Source organism: Spermophilus citellus, assembly GCF_964194105.1.
Source record: "Spermophilus citellus genome assembly, chromosome: 9".
Classification (NCBI taxonomy): domain Eukaryota; kingdom Metazoa; phylum Chordata; class Mammalia; order Rodentia; family Sciuridae; genus Spermophilus; species Spermophilus citellus.
Genome location: NC_138191.1, coordinates 128,281,441 through 128,308,700, shown reverse-complemented (window position 1 = coordinate 128,308,700; position 27,260 = coordinate 128,281,441). Strand labels below are relative to the sequence as shown.

At 59.8% G+C, this 27,260-nt stretch overlaps 2 protein-coding genes across 3 annotated transcripts; one reads left to right on the top strand and one right to left on the bottom strand.

The window, feature by feature from the left end:
- The first annotated feature begins 200 nt into the window (after positions 1 to 200).
- Positions 201 to 27,194, top strand: LOC308656185 (chloride channel protein ClC-Kb). Of its 2 annotated transcripts, none has more exons than XM_081306987.1 (20): positions 201 to 4,529; positions 16,744 to 16,849; positions 17,410 to 17,538; positions 18,260 to 18,388; positions 18,838 to 18,977; positions 19,232 to 19,309; positions 19,392 to 19,470; positions 19,994 to 20,119; positions 20,423 to 20,507; positions 20,598 to 20,699; positions 21,209 to 21,293; positions 21,551 to 21,724; positions 22,096 to 22,165; positions 22,310 to 22,420; positions 22,777 to 22,990; positions 23,720 to 23,853; positions 25,464 to 25,552; positions 25,694 to 25,777; positions 26,269 to 26,355; positions 26,658 to 27,194. In XM_081306987.1, exons 2-20 carry the CDS (start codon positions 16,750 to 16,752, stop codon positions 26,703 to 26,705), a joined length of 2,064 nt encoding a protein of 687 aa, XP_081163113.1. In that variant the 5' UTR covers positions 201 to 4,529; positions 16,744 to 16,749; the 3' UTR covers positions 26,706 to 27,194. The 2 variants fall into 2 exon arrangements, with proteins under 2 accessions (XP_081163113.1, XP_081163112.1); XM_081306986.1 differs by lacking the exon at positions 201 to 4,529 and adding an exon at positions 16,048 to 16,187.
- On the bottom strand, positions 6,651 to 11,968 carry HSPB7 (heat shock protein family B (small) member 7). The gene is made up of 3 exons (XM_081306988.1): positions 11,666 to 11,968; positions 11,075 to 11,208; positions 6,651 to 9,911 (listed from the first exon to the last, which is right to left on the bottom strand). Exons 1-3 carry the CDS (start codon positions 11,868 to 11,870, stop codon positions 9,732 to 9,734), a joined length of 519 nt encoding a protein of 172 aa, XP_081163114.1. The 5' UTR covers positions 11,871 to 11,968; the 3' UTR covers positions 6,651 to 9,731.
- Positions 27,195 to 27,260: the final 66 nt, after the last annotated feature.

The window sequence follows — 27,260 nt, the reverse complement described above, 5'->3', positions numbered from 1 at the left end:
TTCCTGATATGGTGCTTGGGAGAGGCCTTGTCAAGCAGGTGACACTTAAAGGACCATTGGAAAAATGGGAAGGAGCCAGCTTGTGGGAATCCACCCTCTCCAGGGCACCTGCTGCATCTAGACACGGCAGAGGCCTGCATGTGGCTGCGGCCATCTTGGCTCAGAGGCAGGCCTGGAGGTGGCTGGGACGGGCCATTGGAGGGTGGGACAGGGGGTTGGGAGGTTCAGGGAAGTGGCCACAGGAAACTAACCCAGAAGGCAGCCTGGTGTGGGGGGATGTGACCATGGAAAATAGGGGGACCCGGCTTCCCAGAAGGGGTGGAGGTGCTCAGAAATGAAATGGGCAGCACATTTGAACAAGTGGAGAGACGACTTATGGAGCATCACCCACCCCAGGCTCATACTGCCCTCTAGGGACACAGGAAACAAGGGAACCAGGGAGCCTGGTCCTCACAGGCCAGTCAGGTTCCAGAGCAAGGCGGGGCCACTGATGGTTAAGCACCTGGGTAAAAACTGCTGAATGTTCATTTATTTATTCAGTGACAATTTAACTAGGCTTTACAAACCCTGACAATTAACACGGATTGACTGTTTCCCTGGTTCCTGGGAATTGACATCCTCACGATGCAGGTCTAAGGGAGCACTGTTTTGTGCCCATTTCACTGGTTAGGAACCAAGGCCCAGAGAGGTTGAGGACTGCTTTCAAGCTCCCACAGGCTGGTACAGTTGAGTTTAATCTGGTGCCCAAGTTCTCATTCCTAACAGTGGGCCTCCTTCGGGAAGGACCTGTCCTCTAGGCAGAGGGACCCTGAGAGGCTACACGTAACTCTACTCTAGCAGCCTACAGCCTAGTGGGCAAGAAAAGAAGGGATGCAGTTACCAGTTCCCAATAGCTATGATAGCATGTATGGGGCACCATGGCACATGCCTGTAATCCCAGTCACTTGGGAGGCTGAGGCAGGAGGACTGCAAGTTCAGGACCAGCCTTGGAAACTTAATAGAACTCTGCCCCAAGTAGAGTATGAAACTCTGTGGTAAAGCTCCCTTCTTTCAATCCCCAGTACCATAGTAATAACAATAACAATAATAACTATTATGGTTTAGATATGAGGTGTCCCCCGAAAGCTCATGGGTGAGACAATGCAAGAAAGCTTAGAGGGGAAACAATCCGGTTATGAGAGCTTTAACCTAATCAGTGCATTAATCCCCTGATGGGGTTAACTGGGTGGTGGCTGTAGGCAGGTAGGTGTGGCTGCAGGAGGTGGGTCCCTGGGGGCATGCCTTTGGGGTATATATTTTGTCCTGGTTGAGTAGAGCTCAACAAGGTGCCACGTCCCGGTGCCACGTCCACCACACCCTTCTGCCAAGTTCTTCCTCACCTTGGGCCCAGAGCAATGAAACTGGCTGTCTACAGTCAGAGACCTCTGAGACTGTGAGCCCGGAATAAACTTTTCCTCCTTCAAAATTTTTCTTTTTAGGTCTTTTGGTCACAGCAGTGAAAAAGCTGACTCAAACAATAAAAGTGAATAAAATAAAATTTTGAAACATAAGTTTAACAGCAAGGACACAGAGGAAGGTGACCAGTTCACTCTGGGGACAGGGGGTCAGGGAGGGCATCCTGCAGGAAGTGACAGCTAAACAGATCTGACTAGAGATTGAGTACACAATGGGAGGGGACCCACGGGCTTTAGGCAGGAGGATCAGGGCCACTCAGTCTGACCATTCATTGATTCATTCACCAAGTATTTATTAGTCACCGCTGTATTCCAGGATCTGGGCTAGACCCTGGAATGGATCAACGAAGAAGACAGACAAAGCCCAGCGTGAAGGAGCTTGCCCTCGGGTTGGGGACATAAGCAATGCACATCTACAGAGCAGAGATGATCAAAGAGATCAGAAGCCTTCAGATCTTATTCTGGAATGGGACACAGGAAATTGGGAGCAGACGGTCCCAGGCCCAGCCTCACCTTTGAAAAGAATGTGGACAGAATGTCTGAAACCCTGGAGGCTGAGCCAAGGGGAGCCACTAGCGGGAAGGTGACAGTTATAATCTGGATGACGGGCTGGCAATGGAACTCAGTGGAAGAGCACTTACTTAGCATGCATGGGGCCTTGGGTTCGATCCCAGAAGTGTAAAAATATTAAGAGTAACCTGGGTGACATATGTCCATTAAGAAAGCTGATAAAGCTCCCTGCCCTCCTTCTATCTTGAGGTCAGCCAAAGTCAAGGCATTGGAAGAAAGGGTGGTCTGTGGCTGCACATCTACAACCCACCAGCAGGTGTCGCCCTATCCTCAGACAGGAGGGCACTGAGCTTCTGGAAGCACCTGCCAGGCACAGGTGGGTCTGTCTTCAGAAGCCACAGCCCCTTTCATCCTGAATAATAAGTGTTCATTCTGTGCCAGGCATAGTGACATTTCAGAATTTAGTAGTGGGGGTCTGGTGAAGATTCAGAGGGACCATTCGTTTATCACTTGCTCAGTAAAGGGGGCTGTCACTGTTCCTATTGTCCAGATATTTTTATTCTATTATTTACTTATTTTGGTACCAGGGATTAAACCCAGGGGCTTTTAACCACTGAGCCACATCCCCAGCCCTTTTCTTTACTTTTATTTTGAGGGTCTTTCTAAGTTGCTTAGGGCCTCGCTCAGTTGCTGAAGCTGACTTTGAATTTGTGATCCTCCTGCCTCAGCCTCTGAGCTGCTGAGATGACAGGTGTGTGCCATCACACCCGGCTTAATTCATTTTTTCCCCTTATAGTACTGAGGATTGAACTCAGTAGTGCCAACCTCTGGGCTACTTTCCAGCCCCTACTATTTCTTTTTTTATTTTGATACAAGCCTCCCTGCGCTGCCCAGGCTGACCTTGAACTTGCCATGCTCCAGCCCCAGCCTTCCGAGTCTCTCTTGGATTACAGGCATGCCTACCGGCCAGACGGTTCTTAGGTACCACACGCAACACCAGTTGACTTCACCAGCTCGTCTCGGGAGTGGGTATGATTTTCATTGCCATTTACAGATGAGGAAATGGAGGCACAGAGAAGTTCAATACTCTGCTCATGGTCACTAATCAGAAAGAGGCAGAGCCCAGGTGCAGACCTGGCGTGGAAGCAGAGGGTGCTTTAGCGCTCAGTGCACCTTGATGAATGTGTAAGTGAGGAGCAGTGAACACTTCCCACGGACCCAGGGCAGGGCCTGGTGTGCACGGGAGCGTTTGGTGACTGAGTGGGTGACTGGCCCTCCACATGGTGGAGGAGCGAGCAGGAACACGGGAAAAGATGGGAAGACGATGGCTTCAGGAGGGCACCCGCATGGAGACCCTGCACCTGCATGGAGACCCTGGGACATGTTGGGAGGTGGGGCATGTCCTGCTCCCTCCCCCACTGCAGCTCTGGTCAGGGGCCGAGGCTGGTGACAGGAGAGCCTTCGGCATGGAGGTGGGTGACTACAGCCACTCAGAGAAGGCTTGGAGGAGGCCGCCTAAAGGCCCAAGGTTAAGGGCGCGTAAGACAGTTCTGGCTGGGCTAGGGGCGTGTACGGCTCCGTGGCAAAGTGCTTGCCTAGCACGCGGAGGCCCTGGGATCCACCCCAAGCACTGCCTAAATAAACGAATAAATATTTTTATTTTTGGAATAAGCAAAAAAAAAAAAAAAAGAATCCCTGGGTGTCTCCAATGCTGTCTGATTCTCTGGGGGCCGAACTGCTTTACTTGCCTTTGAGCCATTTCACAACTCTGTGTATTGTAACAACACGTAGGCATGCCGCACAGGTGTGTCTACGGTAAACAGGTTCCGTCCTGCCCTGTGGATGGGGCCTGGGATCCACACCCCCACCACGGAAGAAGCTAATTCACTCCACTATTCCCCGATCTACAGCTCTGTCTGTCCTCGGATTCCCCCCTGAACTGGTCACTACATCTTACTGGTTCCCTCCTTAACTGAGAGGTGAGTAAAACCTCTGTGTGTGTGTGTGTGTGTGTGTGTGTGTATGAGAGAGAGAGAGAGAGAGAGAGAGAGAGAGGTGTGCTGGGGATGGAACATGGAACCCAGGGCCTTGCACACACCAGGCAAGCGCTCTACCCCTGAGCTCCACCCCAGACCAAGGCTGTAAAATCTTCAGTGACAATGTCAAGTGGAAAACCAGCCTGGGGTTACCTCAAACAAGCACAGAGCTACCACATATCCCAGCAGCTCCACTCCTGGGCACACACCCACGGGCACAGGACAACACGCTCACACGAAACCCGCTCACACGCACGTCAGCAGTATGAGTCACAAAAGCCTAGAGGTGAGAACAACCCAAGTGACCATCGACTGACGAATGGACAGACAAACCACAGTGTGTCCATACAGCATTGAAACAGAGGTGGCTTGACCTTAGATTTTTTTTTCCCTACCAACCAAAGTTACAGGTGCTTATGGATTGACTCCATCAATCAGTAAGTGGAAGACTTCACTGAACCAGCGAGGGATCAAGTTTGGTGCTCGAGGTTGGCTGCCATGCCTCTCAGGACGCTGTCCCCAGCCCCTGGTATGTAGGTAGTCAAGCGACCTGCCCTCTCCTCTCAGTTCCCTGGGGCCAGCAGCCTGGCTCTGTGCCCTGCAGGGAGCACCCAGAGGACCCCCCACACCTTCCTGTAGCCCCTAGACTCCTACAGGAAGCCCCAGGGCTTGGGACTGGTCCCTGATGTCTGGGGACAGAGGACACCTGGGGTCCAGGCTGAGGGCTGGCCTGGCTGTACTGACTGTGAACAGTACCCTCTCCAGAGCCCCTGGCTCGGCCACAGGCCAGCAGGTTCTAGCCCCTGCCCCCAAGGACCCTCTCTTGTTTGGGGCAGAGCCTGGAGCAGTGAGACTTTGTCTTGCCCAGAAAGCCACTGCCACCATCTCACAAGAGTTTGGCATTTCCTGAGTTTACACTAAACCCCATTTGGATGGCTCCTCAGAGCCACCCTGGGAGGGCACTGTGCCCACCTTGGAGATGCCGAGGAGCAGGTCTCCCGGGGCTTCCCTTCCATCGCTGTCCCCAGGGCCCAGACTGGGTCTCCTAAGAGGAGCAGGGGCTTTAAGTTCCAGTCTTGATGGTTCCAGGGATAGTGGGACCAAATCTAAATGAGACCACAGCAGCTGAGCCTTCCCGGTGTCCTCAGAGTGTGGCACAGGTGAGCAGCCATCGCCTACTGTGTACCAAGCACTCCACACGTTGACTCACCAAATTTAAAGCAACCCTGGCCGCAGAGACCATCGGTGCCTCTTTACGGAAAGCCCACTGAGCCCCAGGGGTTAAGTTACCTGCTCGAAATCCAAATCGCAGGGCTCAGGAGCAGCAGGGTCTAAATCCGCTCCCAGGTGGTCTGGCTCCAGGGTCTTTGACCGACCCCTCCCCTCTTTACTGAGGCTTGTTTGCTTATATTTTAGTCCAATAAACATTGACTTTGTTCCTTTTCCATCCAGACTTTGGAGCAAGAGGGCAGAATAAGCCCTGTCCAGCATGGGGAACAGTATCCAGGACTGACTGACTGGGAGCAGGCGGAGGGAGGTGGCGTCCACGGAGGGTGGGGGCCTGAGATTTTCATTTCACCTCCACCATACCTTGCTGTGTGACCCTGGGAAAGGCCTAGCCTCTCTGAGCCTAGGTTGCCCCATCATATCAGGAGTTTTGGCTGGCTCCCTGAGAGGTGTCCCTGGCCAACTAAAGCGGGCGGTGAGGCTCTGCCCGCCCTCCCCCGAGGGCACGCATGACTTTCATGCCAGTGGGTTCCTTTTGAAGACTAGGTTTGGGAAGGAGATCGGAATGAGTCAGGCCTGAGGCTCCTTGGGCTTGGTGTCTGGGCTGGCTTCTCTGAAGGGCTTTCTGGGGGAAGAGGCCTTTGACCTTAAAAAGGGGAACTTCTGTCTTCTTGCTACAGGGCTGGGATCTTCTGTGAACCTGAGGCAGCACAGAGTGTTGAGAGCCACAGTTTAGTGGGAATGACCCTGGCATTTTTGCCAGAGGGAATGGTTGAAAGGTGACCCTGCTAGGGGAATAGGGCGGCTCCAGGATTAGGGCGGATCCTGCTGCCTCGGGCGCAGGATTCTCCTGTGGTTCCTGGGGAATGGGTGCAGGGAGCCCAGTGGAGGGAGTGTGTTCCCGGGAAGTGTGTGTGGAGTGCTGTTTGAACCTACAAGGCTGTGTGGCGGCTCGGTTATTTTGTGCCCAGCCAGACTGTGGCAACAGAGGCCCCCTTTCCAACCCCAGAAAGATTTCAGACATGTCACTCAGTAACGGGCAGGAGTTTATTGGAAGGGATAAGAAAGAAGAACAGGGGACCTCTCAGAGAGGAGGGGCAGGTGCCTCTCTGCGCTCACTGTAATGGGCTCCAGGGAAGTTTCCAGAGAATCCTTCCCAGGTCCAGCTCTTGACTCTGGACTGACAGCAGGATGACATCAGACTTTCAAGTCCCCACTGTGCGTGACAACTCTGGGTCACTTTGGCCCACGCTGATTGGTTCTAATTGGAATCTGTTCTTGCGGATTCTATGATTAGGAGGAATTATCTTTATCTCCCTGAGTTCTGGGATCTGGTCTGTGTAAGGGTCACAGAGGTCCCCACGGCAGGGTACCCTGTTGTTCTTGTCTCTGGGGCCTGCAGGTCGCCTTCAGAGAACAGGTAGTTTGCTGAGGAATGTGACCTACCTGTGCTCTTAAGCCAGACAGGGTGGCAGGTAAATTGCTTTTTAAAAGTTTAAGTGTGGGGGGTGGGGGTGGTCAGCACAGTGGCCCTAGTTTATAGAATCATTCCCTAACCTCATGTTCCTACTACTCACGGTCCTCTATCACTCTTAGAGTCTGTGACACCACCTGGCCTAGACTGTCCCACAGGTCCACAGGACAGAGGGTTACATCTTTTCCACTACCAGGACAAGCCAGTCCCCTTTCCCTGAAGGAGCTGCGGGTGGGTGGTGGCGACCACGGCTTCCTGTTTGGGTGGAAGTGGCCCTGTGGGTGAATTGAGCTGGGCTGACCCAGCTGGATGACCTTGGGCCAGTTGCTTGACCTCTCTGAACCTCCATACCCTTCACGTAGGATTATAATTAGTACCCACCTTGCGGGACCGCTGTGGGGGTGAGCAGGGCGCCTGGCACACACCAGGCACTCAATGAATGGGCAGCTATAATTACTCCTGGGGCGGGGGCAGCCCGCCTATGTTTAGCCTGGGAAGGGTGGGGGCGCCGCAGACAAAGCGGCCCTGCGGGCGCCCAGGGGGAGGAGCCGACGACAGATGGGCGGCGCCCCCACGTCCCCGCCCTAGCCTGCCGCAGGGTCACCTTGGCTGGAACGCCGGCCAAGGGCTCCCTGAGACTGGACCAGCCCTGTCCCCAGCGGCCGATCGCCACTGCGATCCCACCGGGAAGTCGCCCCCTTTTCCAGCCCGAGAGAGCCACCAGGCTGGCGTCCCGGCGCCCAGGCGAACTTGACCTTGGGTGGGGGGGCGAAGACGCAAAGCCAGTTGGGTCTGTCCCCATCCCCCAGCCCCGCGCGGATGAATGTTGGGTCTGCAAATAGCCCAGTGGAATCAGTGAGTCACGGAGGCTGGAAATACCGCACCCCTTCTCCCCTCCAGTCCTCTGGTCGCAGCCTGGTACTCGGATTTCAGTAGTGCCTGGGGGTGTGCAGGGTGGGGGTTCCTCCAGAGGGCCCGCCCCCCAGGCTTCCTGAACTAGTCAGCACCCCACCCTGTCCCCAGGTTCCAGCCGGCTGAGCTCTGGAGCTGTGTGACCTTGGGCTAGTCACTCAGTCACTCTGGACCTCGGAGCTTCCATCTGGTAGAAGGGCTTCAAAAGTCAGGCGACCTTGTGCAGCCTGCCCAGTCTTGTGTCCCTTGCACCTGTGACAGTTTGGGACGTAGTTCTTGGTACATAGTCACAAACAATAAATGTCTCTTGCAATAATGAATGAATCTAAGGGGGGGGGGGGGCGCAGGCAGCTGGGGGATAGGGAATACAGGACTTTCATTGAAATAATCCTGGGGTTTCTGCAGGTGGGTTTGGGGCGCCAAGGGAGGCTGGGGGCACCCACATTTCCCTGAGAGCTTAAACTTTAAATTGTCTGTTTATCCTGGGTTCCCTTGCCTGGCTGCTTCCTGCCCAACCCCAGGTTTGAGAATCTCAGGCTGTGGCTCTGCAGCAGACACTGTGTTTATTGTGTGTGCAGATTACAGTGCCTGGACCCTCCCATGGCCCCCACCCCCGATTCCCCCCAGGATCCCAGAATGGCTCTCTACAGCGGTGGGGAGGGACTGGGGGGCTCCACTTGTCCTGGGGCCCCCAAAGACAGAGCCATCACCCCCCTCACCTTTCTGTATGTGGGAGACTGAGTCAGGGTCTTGGGGGTGGCTGAGGTTCACCAGGGTCAAAGTTGATGGGGTCCCTACCCTGGCTCAGGGACCAGGAGGGACCTGGAAGGAAGATCTTCCTGTGATTCCTTCCCCAACTGGATGGAAGGAGACCGAGGTGGGGCAGCCAGCAGTTGAGATGTCCTGGGTTCAGATCCAACCTTCAGCGACAAAACCCGACATCCAACAGCTCAGAGACACGGCTTTCCCATTGATGAAAATGGAAACACTAACACTAAGTCTGATTTTTTTTTTTCTTTTTTTGTTGGTACTGGGGATTGATCCCAGGAGAGCTCCACCACTGAACCACATTCCGGCCCTTTTTATTTTCATTTTGAGACAGAGTCTTGCTAAATTGCCCAGGCTGGCCTCGAACTTTCAATTTTTCGGCCTCAGCCTCCTGAGTTGCTGGGATTACCAGTTTCTGCCGCAGTTCCCAGGCTCGAGCTGATTTTATACGCTCTGAATTCAGCCCCCACCAAGGTTAATGCCAAGTATTTGAAGGACAGTGATGAGACGTGTGCGTGTGTGCATGTGTGCACTACACACACCAACCTCTAGATTCCTAGATTAAGGAGAGGGAGGGCTGCAAGAGGCTGGGTCCGACTCACCACCCCCGCTCTCACTCCCACCCTGGGGTCCTGTCTGCTGGAGGAACAGCCTCATTTGGGCCCAGCCTCACCTGGAGGCAGCAGCAGGTAGGGGCAGCAGGAGTTTCACACTGTTTACCACCAGCCAGCTGTATTGGAAAAACCCATCTGTGCACAGACACAGAGTGCCCAGCCCTCGCACAGCTGTCTGGCTGGGGCACAGGGCAGCGGGCAGCCTGCCATCTGGTTTGGGGCTTGGAGGGCGGCAGAGGGAGGTTTCCGGGATGGCCGTCTCCTGGCCTCCGTGGGCCCTCCTGCAGTTCCATCCAGGTGACCACCTCTGTCTGGCCTTCCCTGTTCTGCCCGCTTGGCCAGGGCAGTTCCCATCCCTAGACCCTGCCCCTGCCTTGCAGAGACTCCACAGATCAAAGGATTTGTCTGCCTGTCTGTCCTGCAGATGACTCGCCCAGAAGCCCTGCCTGTCCCCATCCTGTTTTCCCAAAATAGGTTCTTTGGGACCTCCCTGCTCCTCCCAACCCCTGTATTCTGAATTAGGTAAAGGAGACCATATCTGGAATCTGGGGTCCATGGGTGGGCCAAGGAGGTCCCTGGCCTGCCTGGGCAGAGGGGAGGGCCCTGGTTGGAAGGGATGGCCCACCTGGGGCCTGGGGCTGCGGGGGGCGATGTCCTGCGGGCCGGCGTGGAGGGATGGGGAGACTTGTCTGGCAGGCAAGGGGAGGTGGGCTGGGAGGGCGGGTGGGGGAGGCCTTCAGATTTTGATCTCCGTCCGGAAGGTCTGCTGGACGTGCTCTGTGTGCGGGTGACGCCGTGCCCGGATGGTGAGGCTGCCATCCTCCCGCAGGGCTGAGGTCACCGAGGTCGGGTCCACGTCCTCCGGCAGCTGGCACTTGTGAGCAAAGGTGTTCATGACCGTGCCATCTGCTGCCAGCTGGGGAGGGTGACAGGTCAGGGAAGGCTGCCCCTCAGCCCTGTCCTTTCATCTCAAGCCACAAGCCCTCCTCCCCACTCTGATCCCAGCCGGGCTCCAAGTGCTGAGGGTTCTGCTGTCACATGTGGAGGGGCAGCCGGGGCGGCCAGAGCGGCCACGGCCACGGGTCTGCAGGGACAGGTGCAGGGGTGCATGGAAGGACTCCAGTGGTCCCAACAGGGGAAGAGGGGCTTGGTGCCGCAGCGAGGGCGAGGCTCCGTGACAGACACTAGGATTCTGGGGCTCCTTAGCAGTGCCCTTTTGGATACCCAGACACCCTGGGTCCGCCCACCAGGACCAGGCCACCGCCCTCCCCCACAGCTCAGCCAGCACATAGTGTCCAGAGGAGTCTGGCTGGCTAAGTCACCGTCAGGGTGACAGGGCTGGCACGTGCTGCCCCTGGCCCTGGTCCTCAGCACCGGTGGCCAGGGTTCTCGGGACCAGCTCCCTGTGTACAAGGGAGGAGGCCGCTGGGGACGGTGAATCCTGTGCAGATCCCTGACAGGCAACTGGCCACAGTGGCCTGGGGCTGCTTCCTTGCAGGCTCGGCCCCGCCCCTCTCTGGGGTGAAGGCCCCAGTGTCTCCTGGGAGCTCAGACTCAGGGACCCTAGTGACCCAGTGACCCTGAGCCTGTGGGTGGAGGAATGTGTGGTCTGGAGTGTGTGACCTCTGCCCGGTCTCTGGCCCAACTGGGGGCCCCAAGGTGAGGCCTGGGCCTCTGGCTCTGGGTGGAAGAGGGATGGAGGTGTGGCAGTGGGGACACCCCGCCCTCTGTTGCCAGAACTGCAGTCCTCATGCCACCATTCCATCTATCTCCTGTCACATCCTTGTGACTCACCCCTTGGCGTCCCCTCAGTCTACATCCCCCCCCCTCCCGCCCACCCCTAGGCCACTCAGCTGCCCGGACTCCTGAAGGCTGAATCTGGCAGCTTTCAGAGGCTGGGAAGACCCCTGACCCAGGAGCTGCAGGGACAAGATCTCCAGTGTGCCCTGGGCGAGTTGGGTGGGCAGGGGACACTGGCAAGGGTCTGAGGTCTCAGGACGGGAGGTGGGAGTAGGGGACTCGGAGGGCTGGACTAGGCAGGGGGTGCAGAGGGGAGGTGCAGGGGGAGGCCAGGCTCACCTTCTCGGCCCGCACCTCGATGTGGTTGTTGGAGGTGGTGACGATGATGTCTTCGGGGGAGAAGTCCCTCACATCCACTGCAAACTCATAGGCGTCCCCCAGGGTCTTGATGTTGCCGGCCCCCCCGGGGCGGGCTGTGGGGAGGGCAGCTGTGAGCTGGGCATGGGCCGGGGTCGTGTCCAGAACCTGCTCTCTGTCCTTCTCTTGGGAAGCAGGTGGCTGTCCCAGGTGACCTCCCCTCCATGGTGCTTGGGGGCCCCTCCTCGCTGTCCTAGCCCAGCTTCTGTGGCGGGCGGGGCCCCCCTCCAGACAGTGTGTGCGTGTGCACTTGAGTGACACAGTCTGCGGCAGCCACACCCAGTCCAGGAGGCTCGGGCTGCCTGCCACATCTCTGTCCCCTCCAGCCCTCCAGGGTCCCAGCCAGAGCCTGGTCACAGGTGCATGGTCAGCGAAGCCATATCTCACCCAGGGCCACCACTGCTCCTTGGAGGCCCACCTGTTTTCAGGACCACCTCTGTCCTGGCAGGTGGCAGCCACAGTGGGAGTCCCCAACCTGAGCACCTCCCCCCTCCCAGAGCCCCCAGCACTTGCCTGGGAAAGCCAGGGGCTCCGAGTGGGGTCGCATGAAGCTGCCAAAATCCTCCGAAAACATGCTCAAGGCCTTCTCCATGGGGGGGTCCTGGGCTGGGAGGGCCCGGGAGGCCGAGGAGGAGGAGGAAGATGAGGAGGAGGAGGAGGAGGAGGAGGAGGAGTGGAAGCTTCTCTCCGCTCTGAAGGAGGAGGTTCGGTGGCTCATCCACGGGCGACACCGGCCCTGTCCAGGCGGCCAGGGGAAGACAGGAGAAGGATGTGGCGCAGGCCTCCAGGGGAGCGTGCCTGGCCCGGACTGCCAGCGCTTTATAAGGCCCGACGGTCGCTGGGCTCGGGGCCAGCCCCCTTGTCTACCAGCTAAATTTAGGCCTCTCCACGGCCCAGAGGGGGCTGGAAGTCGTCTCCGGAGAATCGGTGCTGCTGACAGCCGGCCGCACGCGGGCGGCAGAGGGCTGAGCTCACCCTGGCATTCCAGGCCTGGCTCCAGCCAGGGCCTCCGCGCCCACAGGGCAGGGGTGGGCCCGGGGCCCGGACACAGAGTCCTGTGTGGGTTTGGTGATTCCCCCAGCAGCTTGGGGACTCTCTAGGGACTGTGCTTCCCCCATCAAACCCCTTGAGGTCCTCGGATACGGATACACACGGCTCTGTTTACAGCCCTGGGGGCGGGTAGAGTGTGGGCTGTGACCCTGCCACTCCCAGGGGGCCTGGATTCCGTGTCCCTCATCCCCTTCTCTCATCCCCTTCTCAGAACATTTAGGGGCCCAGAGAGGAGAAAGCCGGTGGCCCCAGGCAGAGCTGGGGGGGTGGGCTCACAAGGGGGTGGGGGTGGGGCAGAGAATTTGGTAATTGTCCCTAAAGATCCAGGAGGTCAAGTTCCCAGCAACTAGGAGCCTGACCTCCAGCTTAGGAGATCCCGGGCTGCAGTCGGAGGATCTGAGTCGACGAGAATTCTGGAGACAGTGTTCCAGTCCTGCCTTCTGGGCCCAGAGCCCCACTGTGGGCTCTCCAGCAGGCCCTGCTGGCCCCCACAGCTCACAAGGAGGAGAAATGTGCCCCTTTTAAAGACTGAGAAATGGAACCTCAGAGCAAGGGTCGGGAACCCGGAGGTGTCAGATCCAGACCCTGGACATGCGCTTATGGCAACAGGCTGGACCCGAAGCCTCGAGAAGCCCCGTCTGTCCACCCCCTGCTCAGAGAGCTACGCTGAGGGGCTGGGCCAGGAGGTGGAAGCCAGGGGAAGGCCCTTCAGGGTGGCCTGCTCTGTCCAGGAGCGGTCAGGGACCTCCACTCTCCTCTCTAACCCCTCCCTCCCCCATGGAGGCCTCTGAGTGTTCCAGTCCACCCAGAGCCCCGTCCAGGTGCCCGTGACACCTGTCCCTGTCCCTGTGCCATGGCCTTCCTTGATCTAAGACTTCGGTGCAGCATCCCCCCACATCTGCCAGGGCATCTCCCGGGCAGGGTTCGCTGGTCTCCCTGTGGACAGGGCGTCCCTGCAGAGGGATGGCCTCTCCTCTCGGCTCCCATGAAGCCCAGCCTGGAGCTTCCCCTTCGGGAACTCCTGCCATCACTGGGGCGTGTGTGACGCAGGGGCAGGCAGGGCACGGGGGCCGGGGTGGCGCTGCAGCAAGAGAAGTTTGTTGTCCCCGTGGAGATGAGATGCCTGCCTGTGTTGGCCGGTCACATAACTGACCGAGGGGGTTCTGGCAGCTCCCAGGGAAGTGACCAGCACTGAGTGAGGTGGGGGCAGGATGGGGGGCCCAGGAGCCCGCCACCCGCCGGGGTGACAGGAGCCAGGGCTAAATGCAGATACTCAGTCATGGTGCCCAGGGCCTGAGTCATGGCCCCTGGACGTCGGATCCCTTTACCCACCCCGCCCACCAGCCCTCCTCCCTTCCCCCATGCCCAGGCGTCATCCACATAAATACTGAATGGTTCAGTGGCCAGGAGGGACCTCAAAAGGTCATCAAGGCCATTCCTTAACTCTAGACCTCTTCCTGGGGATCACAGGGATGGGAGGAGCTTCAAGGAGGATCCAGTCCCTGGAGTCCAGAGGTGGCCCCACCCACCTGGAGGCTTGTCACAAACACAGCTCCCCAAAGCCAGCTGGGCCCAGGCCTGTGATTCCAGCCACTCAGGAGGCCGAGGCAGGAGGGCCGCAAGTTCAAGGCCAGACTGGGCAACTTAGCCAAGACCCTGTGTCCCAATGAAAGTAGGAGGGCTGGGGACGTGACTCAGTGGTAAAGTGCTCCTGGGTTCAATCCTCGGTACTGGGGCGAAAGTCACTCCCCAAGATTCTGATTTGGGGTTTGGGAGGAACCAAGACCTGTTCTCAGCTCCGCTACAGCCAGCCCTGAGGCCAGGGTTCTGGAACCTGGGGTGGAACACCTCCCCCATGTGCCGGGCACTGCTCTAGGCTGGGGCACTTGGACATGGGAGGCACTGGCCCTCACAGGCACAGGCACACACTGTCCTAGGCCATCCTCATCGGGCAGAAGAGGAAACCGAGGCTCTAAGTGGGGAAAGGGTTGGCTGGCAGAACTGGCTTCAAACCTGCTCGGAACCTACTGAGCCATCTGTACGTCTGCCAGGCACTTGGAGAAACTGGAGGCTGGCTTGGGGACAGTGGCTTTGGGAGGGACTTGCCCCAGGGACTCTGTCTTCTTGCTGCCCTCTTCCCAGTTTCCTGGTGCTCCAAGGACCAGGGATCAAGGATGTGGGCGTGGTTTGGCCTTGGGATTGTGGTGGCAGCTGTCCGAGACCAGAGACTGGGGTTTGAGGTGTCAACAGGGCAGTCCCTATCCAATTCTGGACAGTCAGAGAGGCTGAGGTGAGGGCATGCACAGTCCATGCAGAGCACAAGCCCTTACCCCCTGACATCACCAACAACACTCCAGCTCCTACTTGAATGGATTTGGCCTGGCGTCCAGGGCAGAGGCAACCCAGGGTCCCAGAACTGAGCAAATCAATGAAGGACCATTGCGATTTTCAGGTGTTGGCTTTGGGGTGGTCAGCAATTGTCCCATATCCCTTGCCCAAATCTTCTAAAAGTGGCAATAGAAACCCTCAGCTTTGTGCCCAGATCATGGCTGGAGGAACTCCCAGTAGGGGAAGAGCTGCACAGTCTAGGTCTGAGTGCAGCCTCTGCTGTGTGATCTCGGCTGAGTGACTGCACCTCTCTGGTCCTCCATTTATCATCCGCAAAGTGGTGATGATACCCCTGACTCCCAAGAGTGTGGGGAGGATGAGCTGAATTGCAGATGTAGAGCCAGTGGCTGGCACACAAAGCTTGCTTGCTCCCTTACCCTCCCCCTGATGCCTGTGTTCCTAGCTTCTGCTGAGGTGAGACCAGGTCTGGGGCACTTACCTAGAGGCCCCAGGCCAGAGCCGGTGCCCCGGGATGCTGTGGGTTTGACAGGCAGCTTTCTGGGACTTGAAGGTCCAGACACAAAGATCAAGTTCAAGTTCCTCAGCAGGCTCTGAGAGTTCAGTCACCCCAAGCCACTGTCCTTGGGCTCCTCCTGCCCCTGAACAGATGGGGCCATCAAGGCAGAACCACGTCTGGTTGTTATGGTGGTGGTGTCTTGAGATGGTGTCTTGGGGACTTGCAACGTTGCCCAGGCTGGGCTTGAACTCCTGGGCTCACGCCATCCTCATGCCTCAGCCTCCCAAGTAGCTGGGATTGTAGGTGTGCCACACACCCGGCCTGCCTCTCTGATCTCTGGCAAGAAAGCTTACCTCTCTGCGATGCCATTTCTTTAAAACAGGATGACACTGCTAGGCACAGTGATGCACGCAGGTAATCCCAGCAGCTCCAGAGGCTGAGGCAGGAGGATCAAGTTGGAGGTCAGCCTCAGCAATTTAGGGAGGCCCTAAGCAACTTAGTGAGACCCTGTCTCAAAAAATAAAAAGGGCTAGGGATGTAGCTCAGTGGGTTCAATCCCTGGTACCAAAACAAAACAAAAACAAAAAAAACAGGCTGACACTGCCACCTCGCTGGGTTTCCGTGAGCACTCAGTCATTCTTCGGAGGACTGAGCCCTGCCACCATTCGGCAGGGCACAGCCATGCTCCCCACCGGCCGCCACAGTGTGTTCTCCTGCTCCACACCCCACTCTCCCGCTCCCATGTCGGCCCTGAGAACCCAGAGCCCCAAGCCTAACCCTCAACCTCAGCGGGGGACCTCTCCCCGTCCTGCAGGAGCACTGGTGTCCCCCTCCCGGCCCCCAGGAGCCCCACCTCTGCTGCTGTGAAGTCAGCTGCCACTCTCTGCCAGCTCTGGTGTGGAGGGGACACTCCGCTCCCTCCCCGCCGTGGGCGGCCCTGCTCTGCAGGCTCAGTGGATTCAGGCAGTTCTGGTTGGTTTGTCAAGGACGTTCTCAATGCCACAGTGAACCTGGGCCGGGCGGGGCGAGGAGGGTGTTGATTGGTGGAGTGCACACCTGTCCAGGTGCACTAGACCTGGACGCAAAGAGGCTGTTAGAAGAGGCTGGTCGGGGCCACAGCAGGGCAGGAAGGACTGACGGGTGAGGAGCTGCCGGAGCAGCGCAGGGACATGGTTGGGACCTGCTGGGGCCAGGGCAGGCAAGGCAGGAAGAGGTTCGGGCAGGAGCCAGCACCTCACTTGGATGCTCAAGGGGTCTCCTTCTGGGCCTGGGATTTTCCTGCCTCCTGCGGCCTGAGTGGAGGGTCACAGCTGCCCAGGGATGGGCGTGGGGAATCAGAGTCACCAGGGGGAACCTGCAGTGAGACAGTGACATCCCTGGGTGGTAGAAGCACCCAGGAGAGCAGGTGCAGGGCCAGGGAGAGAGGAGGCTCCGGCCAGGGGTCTGGGCTGGACATGGGGGATGCCTAGGAACCCCCACCCTGCCTATCAGACACAACCTCCACCCCTCGGGGACAGAGCCTCTGTGACCAGGACCTGCGTCCCCTCCTGATAAGTGCCAGTGCACATTCACATGCACCAGCTACACAGGCACCAGGGACCTGCCTTTCCACTCAGGAGACTGAGACCTGGAGAGGCTGGAGGCAGGTGAGGCTGAGGCCGCTCACCCAGGGTCTGTCTGTCTGTCTGCTCTTCAGGGCCCCATGGAGGAGCTGGTAGGGCTGCGTGAGGGCTCCTCGGGGAGCCCCGTGACTCTGCAGGAGCTGTGGGGCCCGTGTCCCCGCATTCGCCGAGGCATCCGAGGTGAGGTCCTTCCACTCCCCACCAGTGACCCCTCGGGACGTCACCTGCAGCCCCAGCCCACTCCAGCCTCTCCTTTCCCTCAGCCCTGGGCCGAGCTGCCCGGGCTCTCTTGGGTGGCAGGGAGCGTAGGGGCCTGCCTGCCCCTCTGTCTGTGGGCCAGCCGTGCCGGGGTCTGCCCTCTGCCTTTGGCCACCATGGAGGGGCGCAGTCTGGGGCCCAAGGCTCAATGGCCCAAGGCCCTGGGACAACGCAGGTCCTGCTGACCGCGTGCTCTCTGCACCCCAGACCCTGCCGAGACGCTGGCGAGGGCTGTAACTGCCACCCGCTCCGGGCCACCCCCTGACCGCTTTCCACAGGACTCCCAGGATCGGGGAGGAGGGTGGGCAGGTCAAAGGCTCTCTGGGGGGGACAACAGGACTGGCTTTACCTGCCCCCAGTCCTCTGGGCCCTCAGGAGGCAGAGCCGCCTCCGGTTCCCCTGGCCCCGCCCCCGCCCAGCAGTCCTCCAGGGAGGGCCGTCCCTGCTGGCCCCCCAGGAGGTGATCCCAGTGCTCTGCCCAGGGGGCCTGGAGTGGCTGAAGCAGAAGCTGTTCCGCGTGGGCGAGGACTGGTACTTCCTGATGACCCTCGGGGTGCTCATGGCCCTGATCAGCTATGCCATGAACTTCACCATCACGCGAGTGGTCCGAGGTAGCCCCTCCCTGGCACGCCCGCTCTGGACCTGGGCTTCCGGGCACACCGGGGATGCCACTGGGCTGCCAAGCGCAGCAGGGTGGGCAGGGCCTGGGGACGGGGCCTGGGGCTGACCCTGGCTTTGCTGCTGCCTTGCTGTGTGGCCCTGGGAAAGCTCCTGGCCCTCTCTGGACAGTGAGGGAGACAGCTCCCAGACCCCTTCCCAGCTGAGCGCTGGGGCCTCCTGTTCCTCCTCCAGCCTCGCTCCCTGCTCTCAGTTCAGTTACCCTGGACTCCAGGCATATGGCTTTCTGTCCCTGTCCCTCAGCTGGCCTCCACCCTGAGGCCTCCCTGGAGGAGGAGGCACGGGGCAGGAGAGGTCTAAGAACTTTCATTGGAGAATCCACTGCCTTAATGAGGACCTGTCACCCGAGGGGCCTCACACCGGGTCTCATTCAGGCCTCGACAGGTCTCCTGTAGTCTTTGGTGACCCTGAGAGGGAGGCATCCACATTGGTCCGTTTGGCAGATGGGAAAACAAAGGCCCAGAGAGGTTGAGTCACTTGCCCAAGGTCACTCAGCTAGGAAGTAGCAAAACTGGACGTGGGGACCCAGGTCCTACTCCTGCCACTTCTTGGGGGTCAGCCACTCACTGAGTGGCTGTGAATCTCCGTTTCCTGGTGAGCAAGTGTCCCCCACAAGAGGCTGTGGGTGGCCCCCTGACACCTGACCATCCCCAGCGCACAAGTGGCTGTACCGGGAGATCGGGGACAGCCACCTGCTCCGGTACCTCTCCTGGACCGTGTACCCAGTGGCCCTCCTCTCCTTCTCCTCTGGCTTCTCCCAGAGCATCACGCCCTTCTCTGGCGGTGAGTTCGTGGGCACCATGCCAGTCTCTCAGGGGTCCTGCACTGCAGCCCTCACCGGCCCAAGCCTTTTGAAGTCCCATGGGGCTCTGGGGGGTGGGGGAAACAGGACAGGTGATGGCAGGCTCCCCTGACCAAGGAGCAGCTGGTGGAGGCAGCCAGCTTCCCCAGGCCTCTAGTGCAGCCTCCAGAGAGTGGGGGCTCTCAGGTGTCTCCAGTGTGGCCTGTCATTCCACCCTGGGACCCCCTACCCTGCCACTGAGGTCTGCCAGACCTGAGCAGAAAACAACCCACATCTCTGACCCTCAGTCTCCTCCTCTGCAAAGTGAGGCTCTGAATCCGAACCGCCTGGGTGTATGAGGTTCGGACTTGAGGGTGACATGAAAACCCTGTGCCCAGGGCAGAGGGTTAAGAGTTCCAGTACTGACTCTCACCCTGCCCTCCCCGCCAAGGTTCTGGAATCCCAGAGCTGAAGACCATCTTGTCCGGGGTGGTCCTGGAGGACTACCTGGACATCAAGAACTTCGGGGCCAAGGTGGTGGGCCTCTCCTGCACCCTGGCCACCGGCAGCACCATCTTCCTGGGTAAAGTGGTACGGGCAGTGTGGGGCACCCACCCGGCTTCCGCCCCTCTGCCCTTCCCCCACCACAGCCAGTCCTGCCTTTGAGCTCAGTTCTGGGGGGACAGACAAGCCAGGTCCCCAGATGGGGCAGAGTACTGTCAGGACGGCCCTGGGGTTTGGAGGAAGATGTGAGAGGGGAACCTGTTGTCCCTGGGGAGGCTCCGCCAGCAGCGAGGGTGGGCCCCCCACTCCCCAGGCCCTGCACCCACGCCTCGCCTTGGCAGGGTCCCTTCGTGCACCTGAGTGTGATGATTGCCGCCTACCTGGGACGCGTGCGCACCAGGACCATCGGGGAGCCCCAGGTGAGCGTCTGGGTGGCTCCTTGGGGGAATGGGAGGGCCCGTGGGGAGGAGGCTGGCTCGAGCCCAGGACTCCACCCCCCAGAACAAGAGCAAGCAAAACGAAATGCTGGTGGCGGCAGCGGCAGTGGGCGTGGCCACCGTCTTCGCAGCCCCCTTCAGCGGTGAGACCCTCCCTCCCGCCCCTGCCCCTGCCGCTGCACTCGGGTTCCCACGCACCCCCGTGGTCCGCTTGCTCTGCCCCGGGTCAGGAGGAGGGGTTGGGCTGAATTCTAGTTCTCACTGCTGTCCTGCTGTGGGCACGACCTCCCCAGGAGGTTGGCAGGTGTTCAGTGGCTTCAGGGTTACCTTAGACAGACCAGCTCCCGCTGTGTGACCCCTGCCAGTGAGTTCACCTCTCTGAGCTGGGTTTCCTTAGCAGTAAAATGGGGATCAAAGCAGTCCCTGCGAGACAGGTGAGGAGAAAGGAGGACACGGGTAGACATCCCACAGCTGGCTGGTGCTCCCGGGTCAGCGAGGGCCTCTCTACCCAGGGCTCAAGCCCTGACCTCCCCCACTCCAGGGAGATGGGTGGCCCTGGCTGTCCAGGCTGCAGAGCAGATCAGAAAAGGGTCAGGGACGGGGTGGCAGGGGCTCCCGCAGGGTGGATGGGGGCGGGCAGCTGTCCTGAGCTCAGTGTGGCCCCAGGCGTCCTGTTCAGCATCGAGGTCATGTCCTCCCACTTCTCCGTCTGGGATTACTGGAGGGGCTTCTTCGCCGCCACCTGCGGGGCCTTCATGTTCCGGCTGCTGGCCGTCTTCAACAGCGAGCAGGGTGAGCCCGGGGCTGCGGTGCCCACCCGGCCTGTCCCGCTCCTCCCTCCCTCCCCTCCTCCGTCCATCCTTGGTCTGCCCCCCTCGCACTTCCCTCTCCCCCTCGCGTCCTCTTTGTGCCTCCTTCCAGGAGGGTGGGAGGGTGTTGGGGTGCAGGAGGAGGGGGAAGGCCCTGGGGTGGGCCCTGGGGTGGCCTGGAGCTGGAGAGGGAGGCTGGTGGGGTCTTGAGGGAGGGCCGATCTTGCTTCCACCTCCTCCCCCACCTGTTGTGCCACCTGAGACCCCCGCTGCCCTCCTGCCCCAGAGACCATCACCTCCCTCTACAAGACCAGCTTCCGTGTGGACGTGCCCTTTGACCTGCCAGAGATCTTCTTTTTTGTGGCACTGGGGTGAGCCGGGGCTTGGTCCTTGAGAGCCAGCTGGGGGCCTCCTCCAGCCCAAGTGGGCAGGGGCCCTGGACTCACCTCCTGTCCCCGCAGGGCCATCTGTGGCATCCTGAGCTGCGCCTACCTCTTCTGCCAGCGGACTTTCCTAGGCTTCGTCAAGACCAATCGGTTCACCTCCAAACTGCTGGCCACCAGGTGGGCTGTGGGCTGAGGCTGGGGACCACTCAGGGAGTCCCCAACTTCAGCCTTGTGCCCCTAACTGAGCTCCTGTCCTACCATCAAACAACCCCCTCCCTAGCCCACTCCCCACTTAGGGAGACCCCACTCCCTTACTAACCCCTGTGCAAGTCCCCACAGCCAGCCCCTGCACTAACCCCAGCCCCCTCCTTGAGTCCTACACCACTGCCCTCCAACTCCCTCCCCGAGCCACCTCCCTCCCAGACCTGTCTTCCCTGCCCTCGGTCAGGACACCTGGCCTGCCCTGCCCTGCCCTGGCCCTGGCCCGTCAGCCCAGGTCCTGAGGGCTGAGCCCACCTGCTTCTTCCCCTGGGGTGTCTGACCCACACCCCAGCTCGGCCTCCCTCCACCCTAGTTTTGCCTTGGGGTCAGCCCCGGGGTGGTGGGAGCAGCCCCTGCCTGGGTGAGCCCCCTTTCCCCTTCTTGGGGAGAGGAGGCCCCCACTGGAGCCGATCCTCTCAACCCAGCAAGCCTCTGTACTCGGCCCTGGCCGCCCTGGTCCTGGCCTCCATCACCTACCCGCCTGGCGTGGGCCGCTTCCTGGCTTCCAGGGTAAGGGGCGGCGGGCAGGGGTGGCGGGAGTGGGGGACCCTATTCATGTCCCTTCTGTGAGCATTAGCACTGAGTCCCCAGAACACCCTCCAAGGGAGGTGCTTGTGTGACATTTTATAGGTGAGGAAGCTAGCTCCGGGAGGTCAGGGCTGCCCCCAGGGTCCCCACTGGGAAGTGGCAGAGTAGGATCTGGGGTGCAGGGCCAGGCAGTGAGGGGGCAGGGACATGCGAAACTGCCACCCCCCACCCTGCTGCAGCTGTCCATGAGAGAGCTATTGGACTCCCTGTTCGACAACAACTCCTGGGCACTGATGAGCCGGAACTCGTCCCCTCCCTGGTCCACGGAGCTTGACCCCCAGAACCTGTGGTTCGAATGGTACCACCCGCGCTTCACCATCTTCGGGACCCTCGCCTTCTTCCTCGTCATGAAGGTGGGCACACTTGCCAAGGCCAGCTCTGGGTGGGCTGGGGCTGCCTCAGGCGGCATGGAGCCCTTCCACCCAGGGTCCCCCATCTGATCCCTGCTCACTGGGTGCCCAGGGCAAGTAGCTTCGGCCCTCTGACCCTCGGTCTCTAGTCTCTAAGTGGGATTGCTATTGCTTCTGCCTCCAGGGAAGGCTGAGAGGGAAGAAAAGAAAGTACCTGGCAGGTGCCAGGCACACAGTGGGCCCTTTGTCGGCACCGTCCCCTGCAGCGCCATCCCTGATGGCAGCCCTCCCTAGAACTCCCTCTGTCCTGTCCCTCCCTTGCCCTGTACTTGGCTCCGAGGCCTCTAATTCCGGGCTCCGGGTCCCACCCCCAGTTCTGGATGCTGATCCTGGCCACCACCATCCCCATCCCCGCTGGCTACTTCTTGCCCATATTTGTTTATGGTGAGTCTGGGGTCCCGAGGGTCTGGGAGGTCCAGGGGTATTGGGGCAGGGCCATGGCTCCTGGTTCACCTCCTCCCTCCCGGGGTGGTACTGAGGATGGTCCCAGGGACAGAGGGCTGTCCCCTTCACCCTGTCTGTGTGCAGGAGCTGCCATCGGCCGCCTCCTGGGGGAGGCGCTCTCCATGGCCTTCCCCGAGGGCATCGTGTCTGGAGGAGTGGTCAACCCCATCATGCCCGGGGGCTATGCTCTGGCAGGTGAGTGGCCAGGGCCCGGCCTGGGCACAAACCTCCTGGAGGCCCTGGATCTGCCGGTGGCACTGCAGGGCCCAAGAGTGGTTACTGAGACCCTCAATCTGACCCCCACTCCCACGGAGGCCTGTCACCTCCTGACTCCCTCTTCGTTCTTATCCTGTCCCGGTGTCAATCCCCCCATCCCTCTCCTCTGGCCATGCCCAGGCTCCGGGGTGCACCCAGTGGTGGCTGCCAGGGGCCTCCCGGATACCTCCCACCCTGGCCACCTCCCACCCTGGCCACACCGTCGTGGCCCTGCCCACCTCCCCCCTTGAAGCTGGCCCCCCGCCTGAGCCACCCACCCTGGCTCTGCTCCGCAGGGGCTGCGGCCTTCTCGGGGGCGGTGACACACACGGTGTCCACGGCACTGCTGGCCTTCGAGCTGACGGGTCAGATCGTGCATGCGCTGCCGGTGCTGATGGCGGTGCTGACGGCCAACGCCATCGCCCAGAGCTGCCAGCCGTCCTTCTACGACGGCACCATCATTGTCAAGAAGCTGCCCTTCCTGCCGTGGATTCGGGGCCGCAAAATCGAGTGAGCAGGCGGCTCACGTGTGGGGGGGCCCAAAGAAGCCCCTCGGCAGCCATGTGGGATAGGGGTGGGAGGAGCCGGCACTCAGGCCCCTGGCCTCAGCCTCCCCGGGGCGGCATTGGCTGCCTGAAGCTGGGGCTCAGGTGCTGTCTTGCGCCAGGTCCTGAGGGCCAGCACCAGATCTGAGGTCCCCTCTGTCCTCCTGGCTCTTTCTCTGTGGTCCTTGCTGGTCGTTGGAGGTGGACACGGAGTGGGCTTCGAGGCCCTCGCTCCCCCAGGGAGGACCCACGCAGCTCCTGTCCCCAGGGAAGCGGGACTCTGAGGCTCAGGGACCCTGGGTTGAGGTTCGGCACCCACGGATGCAAACTGCTAGGTTGCCCCAGGCTTCAGCTGCCCGCTGCAAGGCCCGGGTGGCTACTCCAGGGGCTTCCAAATTTTAAAGTCTTTTTTCCTCCCATCTAACTTCCCCTCCAATGAGATTCTCCAGGAAGGCTGCCGAATAGAACAGCCCAGCAGAGCTGGTCGGGGACGCAGGGCCTCAGTGACATGGCCCCAGGTTCCTGTCCACCGTGGGGCCCGGGAGGCACTCATTGCAACAGCCCCTCAGTCTCCTCCCGCACTGGAGGATCGTGGGTCCTGTCCCAGCCGAGCCACCCCCCTAGGGGCCCCTGCCCCATCCTGGGGTCTGATGTCCCCACTCCAGGACCTATAGGAGCATCCCCCTGCCCGCAGCTCCCACCCCGTGACCGTGGAGCACTTCATGAACTGCTCTCTCACCACGCTGGCCAAGGACACGCCGCTCCAGGAGGTGGTCAAGGTCGTGACCTCCACAGACGTGGCCGAGTACCCCCTGGTGGAGAGCACAGGTGCCCAGGGAAGGGCTGGGGTGGGGCTTCCCTCTGCTTTCCCATAGGGCCTCCAAGGATCAGGACCAGAAAAGGCAACCCGGGCGTAGATCCCAACCGGATCCAGGCTCTGCAGCTTAGCAGCTGTGTGACGTTGGGCAAGTCCCTTCACCTCTCTGGGCTTCAGTTTCTTCATCAATAAAATGGACATAAAACCACGTGTTTAAGGGATAAAAGAGGGGTGTTGTAAGGTACCCCATGGGCAGCTTTGGGACTCGTTGTAGGAGCCTGGCCTGGTGGCCTGTGGGTTGGGGAAAGCTGATGGGCCACTGTTAGGGTCTTCCAGAAGCTTCCCTCCGGGCTTCCCTGCAGAATTCCCTACCTGAGTGCCCTCTCCCAGTGACAAAGCATGTTTGTAAAGACAAATGAATGGTGGCTCTTCCACGGAAATGGAATCTCAGGGAAGGAGCAAACCAGACATCTTTCCTGTTTGAAAGTCCAGTATCTAAGTAAAGATAAGTTGGGGAGGGGTGGCCCTGCTCCATCAAGGCTACTACCAGCCACCCGTCCCCTCTGTGTAGTGAGACAAGGTGCACATGACATAGCTGGATTTAGTCCCTACTTGTCCTTTGGGCTGGCATCTGGAGCAGTGAGCAACCTGCACAACCTTATGGGTCCCCCGTGTGCCGCCTCAAGAGGCCACTTATGAGCTCAAGAACTGTGGCTGCATAAGTCAGTGCCCTTGCCTGGAAAACGGGGGTCACTATGGTAGAAGGTTGCTAGAGGTCATCACCCAGATATCAGGCACTCCTCCGAACCCTAAGGAAACCCTCGGCACTACCTTCCAGAACAGGCCTGAATCCCATTTCAAGATGCTGCACATGGCTGACCCTGCCAAGAGGCTTTCCTCCTAAACAAAGAGTTGACCTGAAAGATCTCTTCTGCTGAGTCACAGGAAGCAAGGAGGTCCCAAGCAGAGGGGACCAGGCGGTAGAATCACCACCCACCCAGGAAACAGCTCTGTTGATTACCGCGGGGGAGAGTGCTTATAATTCTAGTTCAAGTTCTTTCCTTGTATTGCTGGGAAAGGAACCCAGGCCCCACTCACGCGAGGTGGGTGCTCTAGCCCTGAGCTGCACACCCAGCCTGGAGTTTGTATTTTACTGGACACAAGGTTAAAATGCCAAGCTCGCTCCTCAAGCCTGCAAACTCCCCTGATAACCCAGGGCTAGAGAGAGGCTTGCCAAGCCCCCAGCACACAGTAGGATCACAGAACATGGCGGCCCCCTGGGTTCACTCCTGCTCTGGCTGAGCTGGCTGTGGAACCTCCTGTGGGAAACGGAGGAGGAAGCCCAGTCCTGCTACCCTCCTGGCCCCCTGGCGACCTTCCCAACCACCTGAGCTGCCGCACCTCCACGCCGGAAGCTGGGTGACCTTGGGCAGGACAAGAGGTCCTCTGTGCCTCGAAGCCTCAGTTTCCTCTTTTGTAAAATGAGCAATCAGGGTTATAGCAGACCTAGGCTGCCCCACGCCCTCAGAGACATGGGGCGCAGCCCTGTCCTTGACCTTGTAGATTCTTGGTAAAGGATAATTCCTTCTCTGTGACTCGGCTCTCTCTCCGCTTTTGCTAGAGTCTCAGATCCTGGTGGGCATTGTGCCGAGGGCCCTGCTGGTGCAGGCCCTTCAGACCGACCCCCCGTCCTGGGCTCCAGGACAACAGGTAGGTCCTCTGGAGGATGAGTCGGGAGGTCAGAGGGTAGTGACGGGAGGGGCCAGCTGACCTGCCGGAGAGGTGGCCTGAGAATGGCAGCCTGGGGAGGGAGGCTGGCCCAGACCCCCACTGTGTGTCCTCCATCTCCAGCAGTGTCTCCAGGACATCTTGGCTGGGGGCTGCCCCATGGAACCAGTCACCCTGCAGCTGTCCCCAGAGACCTCCCTGCACCAGGTATGGGGGATCATTAGAGAATGCGGGCAGACTCGGGCTGCGGGGTGGGCACACAGGGAGCAGTTGGCAGCCCCTCCCTTGTGCTGGGCTGTTCTCTGCTCCCGGGGCCCGTTCCTCCTCTGTAGGTGCCGCCCCCCTGCCCCTCACTGCCGGGGCAGAGGCCTCTGGGTAGAGAGAGGGGTTAAGTGTCACGTGGGGCCTGGTGGCTTTTAATTTTAGGTCCAGCGCATGCTCCCTATGTAGTATCCACTCAGGACAGAGCCTGGGGAGGGGAAAAGCAGAGCAGACCAGGGGTCTTGGGGGACCCTGCTGGTAAAGGCCATCTTTCCACCAGAGCTTGCCCTGCTCCTTGCATGGACTCTGGCGACCCCTGGTGGTCACATTAGATATTGCAGGCCAGGTCCCTCCTTCACCAGCCTGCTGGCCCCCCATCTCAGGTCCTGGCATAGGGTCCCCGGCCCACCAAAATTTCCTACCAACCTCCCCTCCAGACGCACAACCTCTTTGAACTGTTGAACCTTCAGTCCCTCTTCGTGACGTCACGGGGCAGAGCTGTGGGCTTCGTGTCCTGGGTGGAGGTACCAGGGTCTCAAGGGCAGGGCGATGTGGGGTGGGGGGCACCAACATCCTTCCATTCAAGGTTTGGGGGACTCGCAAGACTTTGATAAGCCCCATACTTGAACCACTGTGGCCACTGGGCCTTGGCTACCCCTAACAGCCGGCCTGCCGCTCTGGGCGGCAGGGACCCCTCTGCACAACCATGAGGCTGCAGCTCAGACGCTGGCCCAAGAACCCACCACTAGGGGAGTCACCACGCCAGGGCCCCACTCTCAGCCTCCTCCACGTGCTTTCTCCCCAAACCCCGTTTCCTCTGTTGTAGTTGAAGAAAGCGATTTCCAACCTGACAAATCCACCTGCCCCAAAGTGAGCCCACCCAGCTACCCCATGCCAGGCTGGGCAGAGACCTTCCTCTCTTCCCCACTACAACCCACCCACCCCTCCAGCCCAGCTCTGTGCCTTGTGGAGCAGGCAGCGCTACGGAGCCCTGAAGAGGCCCTGCATCCGCTATGTCCCATCCTGGGGCCAACAGCAGTTATTGCTTGAAGGACAAACCCCACCCTGGATGGGGCTGTGAGCGTGAGGGGCACAGGGTGCCCAGCGAGTGGTCATGAAGCTCAGGAATGAAGGGATGGCACCTGTGCTTTCTGGGGGTGGTTGTTCCCAACCAAAAGCTCCTGAGAAAAACAGAGGTGCTCCTGAGCGGCCATCCATCCTGCTCCCAGGGCAGGCCCCTTGGCTCCCCTGTGCTAGCCCAGAGTGAGCCCTTGAGGCTGCTGATGGCCACCTGGGTTTTGCAGGCCTGGATCCCTGGTCTTCTCCTCGTGCCCCACTCCCCAGCAGGGAGATGCTGGGGAGAGGCCCCTCCCCCCCCGCCCAGGTCCTATGATGCTTGTCCTCATGAATAAACAGGACTCTGCACAAT

What these genes read in the sequence shown, in the direction of transcription:
- HSPB7 (XM_081306988.1), bottom strand. Translation starts at nt 11,870, where the DNA reads ATGAGCCACCGAACCTCCTCCTTCAGAGCGGAGAGAAGCTTCCACTCC. An exon ending in GGAGCCCCTGGCTTTCCCAG is followed by an intron (nt 11,209 to 11,665) that starts GCAAGTGCTGGG and finishes CCCTCCCCACAG; the next exon opens with CCCGCCCCGGGGGGGCCGGC. An exon ending in TCGAGGTGCGGGCCGAGAAG is followed by an intron (nt 9,912 to 11,074) that starts GTGAGCCTGGCC and finishes CACCCTCCCCAG; the next exon opens with CTGGCAGCAGATGGCACGGT.
- LOC308656185 (XM_081306987.1), top strand. Translation starts at nt 16,750, where the DNA reads ATGGAGGAGCTGGTAGGGCTGCGTGAGGGCTCCTCGGGGAGCCCCGTG. An exon ending in TCCAAACTGCTGGCCACCAG is followed by an intron (nt 20,700 to 21,208) that starts GTGGGCTGTGGG and finishes CTCTCAACCCAG; the next exon opens with CAAGCCTCTGTACTCGGCCC. An exon ending in CCCCCTGGTGGAGAGCACAG is followed by an intron (nt 23,854 to 25,463) that starts GTGCCCAGGGAA and finishes CGCTTTTGCTAG; the next exon opens with AGTCTCAGATCCTGGTGGGC.